This window comes from Chiloscyllium plagiosum, unplaced genomic scaffold (genome assembly GCF_037043375.1).
Source record: "Chiloscyllium plagiosum isolate Xiang-an unplaced genomic scaffold, Cpla_swu_hap1 HiC_scaffold_39, whole genome shotgun sequence".
Taxonomy (NCBI): domain Eukaryota; kingdom Metazoa; phylum Chordata; class Chondrichthyes; order Orectolobiformes; family Hemiscylliidae; genus Chiloscyllium; species Chiloscyllium plagiosum.
Genome location: NW_028270177.1, coordinates 2,865,457 through 2,882,473, shown reverse-complemented (window position 1 = coordinate 2,882,473; position 17,017 = coordinate 2,865,457). Strand labels below are relative to the sequence as shown.

The window sequence follows — 17,017 nt, the reverse complement described above, 5'->3', positions numbered from 1 at the left end:
AGCAGGTCAGGCAGCATCTGAGAAGCAGGAAAATCAACATTTCAGGCAGGAGCCCTTCATCAGGAATGAGGTTGGGAGCCTTGAGAGTGGGAGGGGTTGGGGGAGGAGGTAGCTGAGAGTGCAATAAATGGATGGAGGTGGAGGTAACGGTGATAGGTCAGAGGGGAGGGTGGTGCAGATACGTGGAAAGGAAGATTGACAGGTGCGACAGGTCATGGGGGCAGTTCTGAGCTGGAAGCTTGGAACTGGGGTAAGGGGGGGAAAGAAGGAAATGAGGAAACTGGTGATGTCCACATCGATGCCCTGGGGTTGAAGGGTCCCGAGGCGGAAGATAAGGTGTTCTTCCTCCAGGTGTCAGGTGGTGAGGGAGTGGTGATAGAGGAGGCACAGGACTTGCATGTCCTCGGCAGAGTGGGGGGGGGGGGGGGGAAGAAAAGAGTTGAAATGTTCAGCCACAGGGTGGTGGGGTTGATTAGGGAGACTGGATGCCTTCTCGCAGAGCGCTTTAGAGAACATCGCCGGGATACCCACACCAGCGTAGAGGAGACTGCATTGGGAGCAACGGATTCAATAAATAACATGTGAAAGTACATGAGAAACGTTGATGGATGTGGAAGGCTCCTTTGGGGCCTTAAATGGAGGTGGCCGGGGAAGGTGGTGGTGTGGGTGCAGGTTTTACAATTCCTGCGGTGGCAGGGGAAGGTGGCTTGTTAGGGGGCATGGACCTGACCAGGTAGTCGCTGAGGGAACGGTCTTTGTGGAAAGCAGATAGGGGTGGGGAGGGAAATATATCCATGGTGGAATCTGGTGGTTTGTTGGTAGTGGAAATGTCGGAGGTTGATGCGGTTTATGCGAAGGTTGTTGGGGTGGAGGGGGGGGTTCTGTCCTTGTTGCGGTTGGAGGACAGTGGTGTGGGATGTGGATGAGATGCATTGGAGGGCATCGTCAACCATGTGGGAGGGGAAATTATGGTCTTTAAAAAAGGATGCTGCCATCTGGTGTGTTCTATGGTGGAACTGGTCCTCCTGGGAGTAGATACAGCAGAGGAATTGGGAATATGGGATGGCATGTTTGCAGGTGGAGTAATCCAGGTAGCTGTGGGAGTCGGTGGCCTCCTTCTTTAAAGGCCGAAATTTCCCCTCCCACATGGTTGAAGATGCTCTCCAACGCATCTCATCCACGTCCCACTTCATCACCCTTAAACCCAACTGCAACCCCTCCAACTGCAACAAGTATAGAACCCCCACCCCTCACCTTCCACCCCACCAAACTCCGCATAAGTTGCATCACCCACTGACATTTCCATCACCTATAAAGAGACCCCACCCGCAGGGATATATTTCCCTCCCCACCCGTATTCGCTTTCCGCAAAGACCGTTCCCTCTGCGACTACCTCGTCAGGTCCATGCCCCCTAACAAGCCACCCTCCCCTCCTGGCACCTTCCCCTGCCACCACAGGAATTGTAAAACCTGCACCTACACCTCCCCCCTCACCTCCATCAAAGGCCCCAAAGAAGCCTTCCACCTCCAAAGTTTCTCATGCACTTTCACGTGTTATTTATTGTAACTGTTGCTCCCGATGCAGTCTCCTCTACATTGGGGAGACTGGATGCCTTCTCGCAGAGCGCTTTAGAGAATATCTCCGGGACACCCACACCAATCAACCCTACCATCCAGTGGCTGAATATTTCAACTCCCCCTCCCACTCTGCCGAGGACATGCGGGTCCTGGGCCTCCTCCATCGCCACTCCCTCACCACCTGGAGGAAGATCACCTTATTTTCTGCCTTGGGACCCTTCAACCCCAGGGCATTAAATTGGACTTCACCAGTTTCCTCATTTCCCCTCCTCCCACCCTACCCCAGTTTCAAACTTCCAGCTCAGCACCATCCTCATGACTTGTCCCACTTGTTAATCTTCCTTCCCACCTATCCGCTGCACCTTCCTCTCCGACCTATCACCTTTAACCCCACCTCTGTCCACCTATTGCACTCTCCGCTACCTTCTCCCCAGCCCCACCCATTTATCTCTCCACCCAGAGGCTCCCAGCCTCATTCCTGATGAAGGGCTCTGGCCCAAAGCGTCGATTCACTACATCCTGAACCAAACCTTGCCAATTGTGTGCAAGAAAATTAATATTTAAATTCCTGTTAATATTCAATCTTTTTTATTTAAAAAAATTCCCTTTGCACACATTTACTTTCCACAGTCATTTAAAGTCTTTTATGCTTCAGAGGCAAGATCATCCAGTTTGTATATTTCTCCTTTTCTGCTGAAAATGTTGACTTACTTGTCAATTTCAACAGATACCCCTTCTCCTTTAATGCAGTTGCATTTTTGCCACTTCACTCGTAAGGCAGACCCCTATTTGAGAGAATTTTAATATTTTTGATGCCGACAGTTCTCAACTGATGCAAACTGAACATGGGGTAGCAATACCAGAATCTGATAAGCAAAAACAGTAGGATTTTAAAGCTTCAGAGGAGTAGTTCTGATATTTAAGAGAATGACAAAATTAATTGTTTACTGATCAGTTTCACCTCCAGAGTAAACGCCCAGCCAGTAGCTCCAATAGCCAGTCAGGCAGCATCCAAGGAGCAGTAGAGTCAGCGTTTCAGGTATAAGCCCTTCATCAGGCATTCCTGTGCTTTTCCAGCACCACACTTTTTGACTCTGCTTTTAACTGGTCCCTGTTACTTAGCCAACTCCAGAAAGATTCATGGGTTCTTAAATTAAAGGCTGGAAATTCCCTCATTTAACCATAAGGCAGCAAGATTCTGTTCTTCACCTCAAATGGACACACAGACATCACAGCAGGCAGCACTATTTTAAACAAAGCCATTTATGATCATCCTGTAAAGTTACACCTTTGTGAAGTCAGAAGGTTGAGGAGGGTAATACAATTCATCTGGTGCATGTGGACTTTCAAAAGCTGTATGCTAAAGTGTTAACATTTAACAGGATGCCAGCAAAGCTGAAGCCCATGAGATAAAGGGGATAGTAGCAACATGGATGTGAAGTTGGCTGAGTGACAGGGAACAGTGTGTTGATTGTTTTCCAAACTGAAGGCAAGTACACAGCAAGTTCCCCAGAGTATATGCCTGCACCACTGTGTTTTCAATTGTTATAAGAATGGTTTAAACTTGGGCATCCAGGATCTAATTTCAATATTTGTAGATGATATCAAACTTGAGGATATGTGAAGTGAGAAGAGTACTGAAATGTCAAAGGGCATGACGGAATGATGGAAACATGACAGATTAAATACAATGCAGAGAATTGCTAACTAGTACAACAGTGAAGTAAGAGGAATGAGGAGAAGCAATACAAAATGGAGGTTACAATTTTAAAGGGGCTACAGGAACAGAGACCTGGAGCGATATTCTCTGATTATTTTTCGGTGTGCAGTCTTCCGAGATCTGTGCACAGCAACGACTTCTGAAACTGAAGGTCGATGCATCAGCATACTGATCTGAGCACAGAACCTTGGAGCAGTTACACATTCACACAGTTTACAGGGAATAGTGACCCAGAAACACATGCACACAAATTGTTAACAGTGGCAGACCTGGTCAAAGAAGAAGTAGATATAAAGCCCAGGTTCCTAGATGCTGTTCTAAGTAGAGGCAGAGTACAAAAACATGGAAAATATGATAAACCTGTATTAAACAATGGTTTAGCCTCAATTGGAAAAATGTGTCCACTTCTGGGTGACAAGAATGCATTCAGGGAAGAGGAACATTACTTTTATGCAGGTAGTCTCAATTTCTCCAATTGGTTTTCATTTGGCAACAGAATGTGGTGAGGAGACTTGCTGAAGGAGTTCAAATATCATGAAGGGTCTGGACAGAGTCAACAGGGAGGATCCGTGTAGACTGGAGAGAGCCAAGAATCAAAAAAGGGAATAAAAGCAAAAATACGGTGACTGCTGGAAATCTGAAATAGAAACAGAAACTCTGGAGGGGCTTAACAGGTCTGGTGGTATTTGTGGAGAGAGAAACAGAGTTCATGTTTGAGTCCTTAATTGTTTCTCTCTCCACAGATCCCACCAGACCCAAGTCTCTTCGGCATCAAAGGGTATCAACTCAAGTTCGATCATATAGGACACTGGTCAGGCCACGGTTGGAATATTGTGTGCAATTCTGGTCACCCTCCTATCGGAAGGATGTTGTGAAACTTGAAAGGGTTCAGAAAAGATTTACAATGATAATGCCAGGGTTTGAGCTACAGGGAAAGGCTGAATTGGCTGGGGCTGTTTTCCCTGGAGCGTCAGAGGCTGAGGGGTGACCTTACAGAGGCTTATAAAATCATGAGGGACACAGATAGGATAAATAGACAAGGGGGGGGGGGGTCCAGAAATAGAGGACATAGGTTTAGGGTGGTGCATGTATGGAATGAGCTGCCAGTGGTGGAGCTGGTACAATTACACCATTTAAAAAGGTATCTGGGATGGGTATATGAATAGGAATGGTTTGGAGGGATATGTGCCGGGTGCTGGCAAATGGGACTAGATTAGGTTAGGTTAGAATAGGTGGTCGGCGTGGAAGAGTTAGACCGAAAGGTCTGTTTCTGTTCTGTACATCTCCAGGACTCTATGTTACATGATCAGTATCAAATGGAAGAGAGTTTCATCATTCTATGGGGTAGAGCCCCTTGGGTTGAACCATGACTGATTTAAAATAGGCCAACCCCAGGATTTTACAATCTCCCGTACTGCTTTTTCAGATTGTTTGTTATAATTTTTGAAAATGCTGCTGCTATCTCAAACAACAGCTATAAAGAATAAATAAGCAGCCCCCTGCCCCGAGCATTCACAGTCTATTTGGAAAGTTGTGCCTCATTAGCAACAGGACTATCAGTTGCAATTGGAAGCTGAGCACCTGAGATCATTCAAGGCAGAAGACTTGCATTTATATAAGAATTTTCAACCTCAGGATCTCCCAAACTGGGTTAAAGCCAATAAAGTAATTCTTGGAGTGTTGTATTGTAGGAAGCACAGCAGTAAATTCGGAGACAAGAGATTTCACAGACAGACCTGTGATGGATAAATACTAGTCTCAGGTAACGATCAGATTCTCTGAAGACATGCCATTCAACCTTATACATCCATCTGAGGGTGTTCACACTGACTTGGTTTAACATCTAGTTCGAACTTTGACACCCTTGACCATGCAGCACCTCCTCAATGTTACATTGAGGGTTATTTGCTAAAGTGTTTGAAAGCAAACTTCAACCCATTTTCTCCTGACTCAATAATCCACAATAGACCTTAACAGGGGAGCTCAATCTCTGTGGAGACAGAGGGGGGGCTGGAGCATCAACTGCTCACACTGGAGTTTGAGCCTTGAGGGGCCTTCCAGTCTGACAAAGTGAAAAAGTAACCACAAGTGGAAGCCTAAATGGCCAGGCTGTCAGGTGTTAATGCTCAGAGTGGACACCCCATTACCAAATTATTATAACCAGTGTTCACCTACTGCTTGGAGCAAAAAGATTATCCTTATTTGTGAGATAACCTGAAATTTAGGCTGACACTCCTGAACAGTACGGAAGGGGTGGTTCAGTGGTTAGCACTGCTGTTTCACCACGCCAAGGAACCGGGTTTGATTCCTGCCTCGAATGACTGTGTGGAGTTTGCACATTCTCCCCGTATCTGCGTGGGTTTCCCCTGGGTGCTCTGGTTTCTTCCCACAGTCCAAAGATGTGCAGGCCAGGTGAACTGGTCATGCTAAATTGCCCATAATGTTAGGTGCATTAGTCAGGTGGTAAGTGTAGGGTAATGGGTCTGGGTGGGTTATTCTTCAGAGGGTCGGTGTGGACTTGTTGGGCTGAATGGCCTGTTCCACACTGTATAGAATCTAATCTAATCATCTACACTGTCAGAGGGACCATCTTTCCGACTAAACATTAAACCATGGCCCATCTGCTTCAAAGGTCACCTCATTTACTTAATGTCACAAGTGAGTGCAGGAAGAACTCAAAGAAAAAAATATTACATTTGATCGAATCTCATACTAATGATGTCATTCATGACTGTTCCAAATGCTGGGATTATCACTCTAGACATTTTTTTAAGAAACCAAAATAAAAAGGAATTTTCCCCCAATATAATCAGCTCATCTAAGTGCAGTGGGATGCAGAACAACAGAATCCAGACGAGAGAAAGAGAGAGAGGGAAATAAGGAAATGTTGAGAAAACGGAGACACAAGGAGAAAGTATATCTGAAATACATCAGAATTCTCTGCTGCCTTGGTTAAAAGGTATGCTTTCATTATTTATATTAGCATATAACTGAAAACTAAAAATTCCAAAGATTTCTCCAATTCCCCCAACACTACTGATTATGACACTAACATGAAGTTACACATTTGAATTTATATCCCTGGACTTCCATAGAAATTCAAACAAATGTTACTCATCTACACGTTCTTCCTGCCAACATTAACCATTTTAAATCCGTGTTCACATTTACAATGCAGTCTTGTCACAATTTAATAACATCGCCCATGAAATGGTGTGCTGCCACCACAGGCACAAGGTTGTAATTACAGTGTGATGTTTACATAGAATCATTTGCAAAGGAAACCGTCCATGGGAATGTATAAAGTGGAAAAGAATAGATTCTATTATTTATACTAAACTCCCTAAACCTCTCCTCCTTTAAGAGGACACTTGGTTCTGAGCCCCTCCATCCACCCATTTGAAGGGTTTCAACTAAATGGTTAACAGGTTCTTCCAAAAGCCCATAGTCACAGTCACCTCGATGCTCTGCCCACAAGGTTTCAATAACATGTTTATCATCGGGGAGTGGCGGAGGTCTTTTTAAAAAAAAAAGGCTGTTTCGACATGTGTAAATGTCGTGGCGGCAACAAAAGAAATACAAGCTCTTTCTAATCAATTTCCTTTCTAATCTCTCTGTAATAACCCAGGCCCACACCCTGCGGGTCTCATGTTAAACCTGCTCTGAAATTGCAGAAAAAAAAACATTGCCCGCCGTCCCAACCAAGAAACACCCTCCCTCGCCCTCATTCACCCGCTCAAGGCAGTGCGATGAACCCGCGTTAATGCTGCTGTTCCCGGGATAATGAGAGACGAAGAGGAATTCTCTTACTCTGCGGAAGTGGTCCCATTCAGAGCCGAGCCATCGGGACTTGGGTGCAGCTGGATCGGTCCCGGCTTCTTCTTGGGCATGTTGTGGCCGGAGGGAGCGGCACACGTGTGTGTATGTGTGTGTATGACCGAGTGAGAGCTGCTCCTTCGCTGAGCCGCCCCTGTCACCACTTTTACAAATTCAGTTCCGCCTTTCTCCCGGCGAGGCTGCTCGCGAGAAACGTCAAATGCTGCGATCTCTCGTTTCCCGAGAGTCTAAAGCAGCCTCTGGACCCCCTCAGTCCCGGCTCCCCTTCTCCAGGAAGATCCCACAGCACCCAGTGTCCTCTCACTGTCACCCCGCTCTCAGGGAAACTCTCAGTCGAGCCGAAGTCACAATGTAACAAGCTGCAGCCGCCTGATACACTTCACTGAAGCTCTGCTCAAATGATACCTCCCAGGGCCTCAGAGGACATTCTTTCCCTGTCCATAAAATCGTCAATCCCAACCCGGATTTGCGGAAATGCGTCACCGATACCTTCACACACACAAAAAAATGGCAATCTATTTAAATCTGAGCCGCGCAGTGCTCAGGCGGTGTTGGACAGAGTGAAATATTTCAGCCAGGACAGTTCTGTATCAGGAGAATCCGCTCCTCACTTTAATAGACCGATCTCAGCGCAGGACTAATAGGGTCAGTTACTATAGGTAACAGTCAAAATTAAGAACTATACCCCCCAATTATAACTAGAGAATATTTCAGGAAAAGCAAATGAATATATAAACTTTGAATATTTAGAAGTGATTATTTTATAACGTGGTTTTTACTTGGTCTCTATAAAAGTGCTTTAAATGTTATTAAATAATCTGTGTGACTAAACTTTGTTTTAAGTTTAGACTGAAAATTACAACCACTTCCCAATGAAAGACAGTGACAGGTTTACATAAGCATTCTCATTATTAAATATGGACAGGGGAATAACAGTTTATAATTACGAGCATCAGGACAGACTGAGTTATGTTTATATAGCATCTTTCTCAAATCAGGATATCACTAAGTCTTTCAGTTAGTGAAGTACTGTACTTTTTCCAAGATGTTACATGATATGGGGCAGATAAATGCATTCTTCAGCAGTAAACTCCACTCCCCCTTCACTCCATGTGGATCAAATAGTAACGCTTTATACTTATTGTCAATGTTTTTGGCCACACTATCAAACTTTCCTATTTAAAATTTTTATGTTCACGTTTTACTGACTAGGTCACTGTAATTGCATAGATTCCTGATGAAGGGCTTTTGCCCGAAACGTCGACTCTCCTGCTCCTCGGATGCTGCCTGACCTGCTGTGCTTTTCCAGCACCACTCTAATCTAGACTCTGATTTCCAGCATCTGCAGTCCTCACTTTCGCCACTGTAATTGCACAGTTCAGCCTTTAGGTGGCTTTATAGGTCACATTTTTAAAATATTTCTTACAATCTAGGCGTAATCTTAGTTTCTTGTACAAACATGTTAAAGTTCATCCTTTGTAATAGTATATTGATTTAGATTATATTCCCTACAGTGTGGAAACAGGCCCTTCAGCCCAACAAGTCCACACCGACCCTCCAAAGAGCAACCTACCCAGACCCCTTCCCCTACATTTACCCCTTCACCTAACACTATGGGCAATTTAGAGTGGCCAATTCTTTGGACTGTGGGAGGAAACCTGAGCACCCAGAGGAAACCCACACAGACACGGAGAGAATGTGCAAACTCCACACAGTCAGTTACCCAAGGCAGGAATTGAACCCAAGTCCCTGGTGCTGTGAGGCAGCAGTGCTAACCACTGCCACCTTGCCATGCCTAACTTTACTTTCATCTAATTACTTGTCTCCTGTCCTTTGCCTCAATACTACTGGCAGTTATTCGGCCTTGAAGAAGGGCCTGTGCCCGAAACGTCGAATCTCCTGTTCCCTGGATGCTGCCTGACCTGCTGTGCTGTTCCAGCAATAAAGTTTCAACTTTGATCTCCAGCATCTGCAGACCTCACTTTCTCCTTGATGCCTAAGGCCCCACTTCCTTTATGTGCGGCTCTTCACGAAGCACCCAGCAAACTTTTCCGTTCCCTCTTGGCCAATATTGTCTGTGGAGTCCTAGCCACTCCCCCAATCCCTCCAAATCATAGTCAAACCCACAATTATCACTTGTGTGAAGGCAAAATACTGCAGGTGCAGGAAACCTGAAACAGAATGCTGGAGAAACTGAGCAGGTCTGGCAGCAGCTGTGGAGAGTGAAACAGAGTTAATGGTTCAAGTATGGTACGACTATTCCTTAGAACTCTCTGTTCCTCACTCCACAGATGTCAGAACTGCTGTGTTTCTCCAGCCTGTGTGTTTGTTCCACAATTACAATTCCTGGATAACTAGCAATCAACGGACTTCAATGTACAATTTCTTGTCAGCAAGATGATGGAATAACATTCTTAAAGGCCAGGACAGCATTTATTGCCCAACCCTTATTTCTCTGAAGTGCAAGAGGTAGTGGTGGGGGGTTACATTCATTAACTGCTAGTCACTACTTTTACATGAACTAGAATGTCAAGTTCTTTCCCAAAAGCATATTACCAAAACATCTTGGTTTTGAACAGTTTCTTGGCCACTTTTACAAATGTTAGTTTTTATTTCCATTTTAAATTCTGTTATTCCTATTTTTCCATCACCTTGACACTATTATCCAAAAGCATAGTGATGGTTTTCAGATGTGTACTGCAAACATCCAATTTTGCTATGCCACAACCTCCCTCAACTCTTCTCTTGTTGCTACATTCTCAGGCTGCTTTTTCAAAATCCAGTACAAGCTGAGCAGAAATTTCTTCCACCTAAAACTGGGAAGTCTGAAGTTAAGACCATCAATCCCAGCAAAAAATGTAATTCCCTATTTTGCAATCTAGTAGGGGATGGATAATTTAAAGAGAGTAGGAGCAGCCAGCCCTGAAGATAATTTAGATTTTCAATAAGGCATTCAATGAAACAAATCATTTGCTCTACTTGTGAATTAACATAGGTTTGAATTCTGTTGTTTTTCCTTCGCTAATAATGAAAAGGAATTGAAATCTTTAAAAACCTATCTCACTCCTACCACATTTTTAATATTGTGGATCAAATATTCACACTCAATGGCAACTCTTGCATCCATCCAATTAAATATAGCCAATAGTTAGGATAAGAGGATTGAAGTGCTGTTTGCATTAACCAAGCAACATTAAAAGTTCTGGCAACATCAGAAACAAGGAAGTAATTTCAAGACTGTTATCTTATGGAGGTATATAGCCGTGGTTTCTGACATGGACCAAAATCCCAATGGAAGATTAAATCACTCCCATGTAACAAGTTACTTTGGCCTTGTGTAGATTGCTAGTGAGGCTATATTTATAATATGAGGAGAAAGTGAGGTCTGCAGATGCTGGAGATCAGAGCTGGAAATGTGTTCCTGGAAAAGCGCAGCAGGTCAGGCAGCATCCAGGGAACAGGAGAATCGACGTTTCAGGCATAAGCCCTTCTTCAGGAATGAGGAAAGTTTGTCCAGCAGGCTAAGATAAAAGGTAGGGAGGAGGGACTTGGGGGAGGGGCGTCGGAAATGTGATAGGTGGAAAGAGGTCAAGGTGAGGGTGATAGGTCAGACTGGGGTGGGGGCGGAGAGGTCGGGAAGAAGATTGCAGGTTAGGAAGGCGGTGCTGAATTCGATGGATTTGACTGAGACAGGGTGGGGGGAGGGGAAATGAGGAAACTGGTGAAATCCAGGGATGAACTCGGATTTCACCAGTTTCCTCATTTCCCCTCCCCCCACCCTGTCTCAGTCAAATCCATCGAATTCAGCACCGCCTTCCTAACCTGCAATCTTCTTCCCGACCTCTCCGCCCCCACCCCAGTCTGACCTATCACGCTCACCTTGACCTCTTTCCACCTATCACATTTCCGACGCCCCTCCCCCAAGTCCATCCTCCCTACCTTTTATCTTAGCCTGCTGGACAAACTTTCCTCATTCCTGAAGAAGGCTTATGCCCGAAACGTCGATTCTCCTGTTCCCTGTATATTTATAATATTGTGAGCACTGGGTACTGGAGAACACATGCACCAGCAGATTCTGGAACAGCTTCTTCCAGGCCTTAGACTGATGAACAGACACTCTCACTTCAATTAAAGCTGATCTAGCTAATGTTGATCTTAGGCAGAAATGTGGACTGCAGATGCTGGAGATCAGAATCAAGATTAGAATGGTGCTGGAAAAGCACAGCAGGTCAGGCAGCATCCGAAGAGCAGGAAAATCGATGTTTCAGGCAAACAGGAATCCCTTCTCGCAGAGCACTTTAGGGAACATCTCCGGGACACCCGTACCAATCAACCCCATCGCCTGTGGCCAAACATTTCAACTGCCCCTCCCAATCTGCTGAGGACATGCAGGTCCTGGTCCTCCTCCATCACCACTCCCTTACCACCCGATGCCTGAAGGAAGAATTCTTCATCTTCAGCCTCGGGACCCTTCAACCCCAGGGCATCAATGTGGACTTCATCAGTTTCCTCACTTCCCCTTCCCCCAGTTCCAGCCCAGCACCATCCTCATGACCTGTCCTACCTACCAATCTTCCTTCCCACCTGTCTGCTCAACCCTCCATTCCGACCTATCTCCTTCATCCCCACCTCCATCCGCCTATTGTACTAATATCCTCACCTCCACCCCCCTCCCATTTATCTCTCCACCCCAGAGGCTCCCAGCCTCATGCCTGAAGGGCTTTTGCCCGAAACATTGATTTTCCTGCTCCTCAGATGCTGCCTGATCTGCTGTGCTCTCCCAGCACCACATGGGAGTGAATGATCGAACCCATTCTGCTGGAGCTCAGGGGTCAAGAATATATGACAAAGGGGCAGCAGTAGTCCCTCAGCCCTTTGAGTCTGTTCTGTTATTCAGTAAATGTTTGGTTGCATCTTCCCAATTATAATTATTCTCAATTATTTTCAGTTCCTTAGTATCCAAAACCTATTCATTGCCAATAGGTTATAAGAGGAACAGAATATTGGTGATATAAAATATTTTGGTATTTCACATGATTACATTTAGGAATCAGGATATTTATCAAATTTTCATCTATAACATTGCACAAGTGGGTATAAGTGATTCTGCAGCAAATAAGTGGCAAAGATTTACAATTACTTAATATTCCTATATTTGGGGAGCAGCAAGGTAACTGCAGCAGGAAGTTTGTACTCTACTTATGTACCAAAGATCGTGGTAAAAAGGGACTACCAATGTTTGAATTCTGTCACAGGATTTTAATACCTGGGACCTTTCATGGACTAAAAGAAGATTTACAAAAAAGAAAAACTCTCACTTAAGATTAACACATTGAACACCTGACCAGGCTGAAACAAGCTTCATGAAACCATAAATTAACAAGACTCAGTCTGAACTGAAATTAACATCTTATTAAAGATAATATCACTAGATCTGTACCTCCTGTTTAATTTACATCTTATTAAATTTACCTGTAGATTATCCAGGGATATTTTTCCCCATTGTTTTGGGAAAACAATAAAATAGACACAGGGATACAAACATGAGCTGTATTTCAGGCAAACTGCATTTGGGGGCAGAGAACAGAGTGAGAATTTGGATTGAAAGCAATTGTCTCAATTTCTCTCAGCCTCTCAGAAAACAGCAGGTGATGACACAGCAAATTGGAGAAACATCCATTCACCAAGAATTCAAGGACATCTACAAATTTCACTACTGCTAAGGATACATCAATTAAACAACTGTGGTCAGTTTAAAATCTAACACCTCAAGGTCTCATGGAAATTGTTCATGCTTTTTTTTGTACTAAACACTCTCCCCCTATTAAATTTTATACTTATGTTTGTGTGTATGTTCGATATCACATTTTCTCTCAGATTTAGGAAGTTGTAAACTTCCTCTTTCTTTCACTCAAAAAAAACTTTGTAGTTGACTCTTTAACTTGAGTTATTACTATGTATTAATTGAAGCGTGATATAGTTGTATGCTAAAAATAATTAAAATATCTTCATTACAGCCAATCAACAGTGTGCTTAAAAAAAAAGGAAGCTAATTCATCCTTTCTCACACGGTTGTAACAATATATATTCTCTTTTGACTCTTTGAATGGTTACTTTTGAAGATTAATGGCTCTGTCTACATTCTAAGACTTTATATAGCAAAAAGGTTTCTGTTGAGTTTGCATTGAGCAAGATTGCCCCCTCTTACTTACTATGCATTCTCTTCTTATTCTGACTTACTTATCTCTGTTGCAGTAAAGCTTGGGTTTATATCTGAGCCTTCTCTTAATTAGCTTAAATGGTTAAATTTACTGTTGCATTAGCTGCTTGGTCTGGTAAGGATTTCAACCTTAATCACACATGAAAGGTCAGAGTTTTCTGTACAATTACTTGGAAACTTTCACTGATTGACTGCAAAGAGAAAGTATAATAATTAAGAAGCTCCCTAAGGATTTCTGTGAAGTTGTCAGGATTTAAATGTTACCTTCAATTGGTATGGTGAGAAATAATGGTTTGTTTCAACCTTCTATTGCTCAAGTTCATTATTATTCAAAATCTAACCATGCTCATGTTGGATTTATTTATTATACCAAGAATTATGAGTTGGTTGAAAAATGTGTGTGATTCACACTAATGACAAAATGCACTTACTGTTTGATAGGCACTTTAGAAACACCCAATCACAGCATGTCTACATCTACAGAGGTTTTTACACAGAAGTCTATGAGGCTGATTAAAGGAGAGACACTGCTAACATTTAAGAATAGCATGAGCAGGTGGCTGAAGAAAAGGAAAATAAAGGAATAAAGAGCTGGTAAACAAGATCATAAGAAATAGGAGCAGGAGTAGGTGATTCGGCCCCTCGAGTCTGTCCTGCTATTTGACAAGACCATGGCTGATCCGCTCAGGCCTTAATTCCTCTTTAATGACAGCTCAGCTTAGTTGTTAACCACTCAATATTTCAAATCCTATTTAAATGCTTTCAGTACCCTCTCCTTCACTGTTTTGATCACACAGCACTGCCCTTTGATGTGAAGGGCAGTGTTTGTCACTGGCCACCCGGGTGTTTTCCTATCTTCCTGGTGGTGGAAATTGAATAAAGATTCGTGCACTTTGTGTCTTTCACTGTGTCTCACACCTGCACACACACACCATGGGTGCTGGGGAAAAATAAGCACTACCGCACTTAGGTGGTAGTGTGGGGGTAAAGAAAAATATAAAGGAGGAAAAAAAAGAAGAATTAAAAAAAATAAATGCTTTCAGTACCCTCCCCTTCACTGTTTTGATCACACAGCATTGCCCTTTGATGTGAAGGGCAGTGTTTGTCACTGGCCACCTGGGTGTTTTCCTATCTTCCTGGTGGTGGAATTTGAATAAAGATTCATGCACTTTGTGTCTTTCACGGTGTCTCACACCTGCACACACACACCATGGGTGCTGGGGAAAAAATAAGCACTACCGCACTTAGGTGGTAGTATGGGGGTTTAAATTAAAAAAAAGAGAAAAAGAAAGAAAAAAAGAAAAGAAAAAAAAATAAACAGGAGTGCCATGGGTGCTGGGGGGAAAAAATAAGGACTACCGCAGTTAGGCAGTAGTGTGGGGGTTAAATTATAGAAAAAAAAATGCTTTCAGTACCCTCTCCTTCACTGTTTTGATCACACAGCATTGCCCTTTGATGTGAAGGGCAGTGTTTGTCACTGGCCACCCGGGTGTTTTCCTATCTTCCTGGTGGTGGAAGTTGAATAAAGATTTGTGCACTTTGTGTCTTTCACTGTGTCTCATACCTGCACACACACACCATGGGTGCTGGGGAAAAAATAAGCACTACCGCGGTTAGGCGGTAGTGTGGGGGGTTAAAAAAAAAGGAAAAAGAAAAAAAAATGCTTTCAGTTATCTAGCCTCCACAACTTTCTGCTGCCCACGTTGTAACTCAACTTAATTTCAAATCACCATTCTTTCTTGCTCAGCTTTATTTTTGAAACTATTTTTTTTAAAAATAATTCAAATTCACAACATCCTTTAAGGAAAGGAAATTGGTACTTTCCTGGTCTGGCCTACACATGACTTTAGACTACAGCCGGACTCTTTATTAACCTCCCTCTGAAAAACCTTAGCAAGCTACCAGTTGTGTCAAAACTGCTGAAAAGTCTCCAAGAAATAATTATGTGGAGGAGTCAGTGTTGGACTGGGGTGGACAAAGTTAAAAATCACACAACACTATGTAAGGCATTGATCAAAATAAGATCTTAAAATTAATAACATTATGAAAGTAACATTTTTCACAACATCACTGAATTTAGTTTATAAGTTCTCTTGATTCAATGCCTAGTTTAATTGATGTTTTCACATGAAGTTCCCATGAAATTGAAAGTATCCTAACTGCTACTTCTTGGCAATCCCTTGGGACAGAGGATGCCTTTCTCCCTCTCTGGTATTGTTAGTCCTGAGGTGACTAAATGTGGGTCCACAGATCCCACTGCAGATTGAGCAGAGGTGGTGTTTGAACAGCCGACTGGGTGTGATGCTTGGATTTCCACAGGCTCCTCCTGCTATTTGTACTTGGCCTCCACCTGGACCTGTCAGAGATGCTGGAGATTGTAGGCCCCTTCATGAATGCTTGTTCTCCAGTTTGAATGGTCTTGGAAAGAGGTTTCTATGGATCTTTGGGGTTCCTAGCTATTGTTTTGCTAGCTTCAAGCAGACACTGCACACTCAGTATTCCCAATTCTGTATCAAATATCAGCTGGATTTTCTCATTGGCCACTCCCGTAATAATGACTCTGAAGCTGGAAGACAATTAGGCTCTGGTGAAATGTACATCAAATCACAAGTGTACAGAGGTCGCAGGCTACCCAGAATATAGTGTAAACTTCTGAAGAGTCATCCCATATTCGAAACATTAACACAGCTTCTCTCTCCAAAGGTGCTGCCAGATCTGGTGAGTTTCTTCAGCATTCTCTGTTTATTTAACATTTTATATATCTGAGTGCAGCTCTTTGTAAAATTTCTGTGTCCAGATTTAAAATGGAAACCATAATGGCAATTTGGGGAAGAAGATGGTGTATGAGTAAATATACTGGACTCGTAATCCGGAGGCTCAAAGGAGACAGATTCAAATCCTAACATCATGACCTGTGAAATTTAAATTCAATTAACAAAACCAATCTTAGAAATAGCACCATGAATCTCTCATAATTTGTCATAAAAATCCATCTGGTTCTTTTAAGACAGATATCTGCCATCCTTACCTGGTCTAGCCTACATGTGATTCCTATTTCTTCTTTTTAGATTAGATTGGATTACATTACATTACAGTGTGGAAACAGGCCCTTCAGCCCAACAAGTCCACACCGACCCGCCGAAGCACAACCCACCCATACCCCTTCATTTACCCCTTACCTAACACTATGGGCAATTTAGCATGGCCAATTCACCTGACCTGCACATCTTTGGACTGTGGGAGGAAACCAGAGCACCCGGAGGAAACCCACGCAGACATGGGGAGAACGTGCAAGCTCCACACAATTAGTCGCCTGAGGCGGGAATTGAACCCGGGTCTCAGGTGCTGTGAGGCAGCAGTGCTAACCACTGTGCCACTGTGCCACCCACAAGGGGGAAGGGGTTGGAGTATAAGGGCAGAGAAGTCTTACTGCAATTGTAGAAGGTGCTGGTGAGACTACAGCTGGAGTAATGTGAGCAGTCGTGGTCCCCTTATTTAAGCAACTATTATTTCATTGCAGGCTGTTCTGTTCAGAGAAGATTCACTAAGATGATCCCTGGTATGGAGGGAATATCTTATGAGCAAAGGTTAAACAGGTCGGAACTCCATTCATTGGAATTTAGAAGAATGAGAGGTGATCTTATTTAAACATATAAGGATCC

General features: G+C 43.5%; 1 protein-coding gene across 1 annotated transcript in view; it reads right to left on the bottom strand.

Moving 5' to 3' along the window:
- Positions 1-7,597, bottom strand: part of map2k1 (mitogen-activated protein kinase kinase 1) — a 60,029-nt gene extending 52,432 nt beyond the window's left edge. Inside the window, exon 1 of the mRNA XM_043677090.2 lies at positions 7,109-7,597. Within this exon, the coding sequence (XP_043533025.1) occupies positions 7,109-7,188 (80 nt within the window). The 5' untranslated portion in view covers positions 7,189-7,597. The remainder of the gene's footprint in view (positions 1-7,108) is intronic.
- Positions 7,598-17,017: the final 9,420 nt, after the last annotated feature.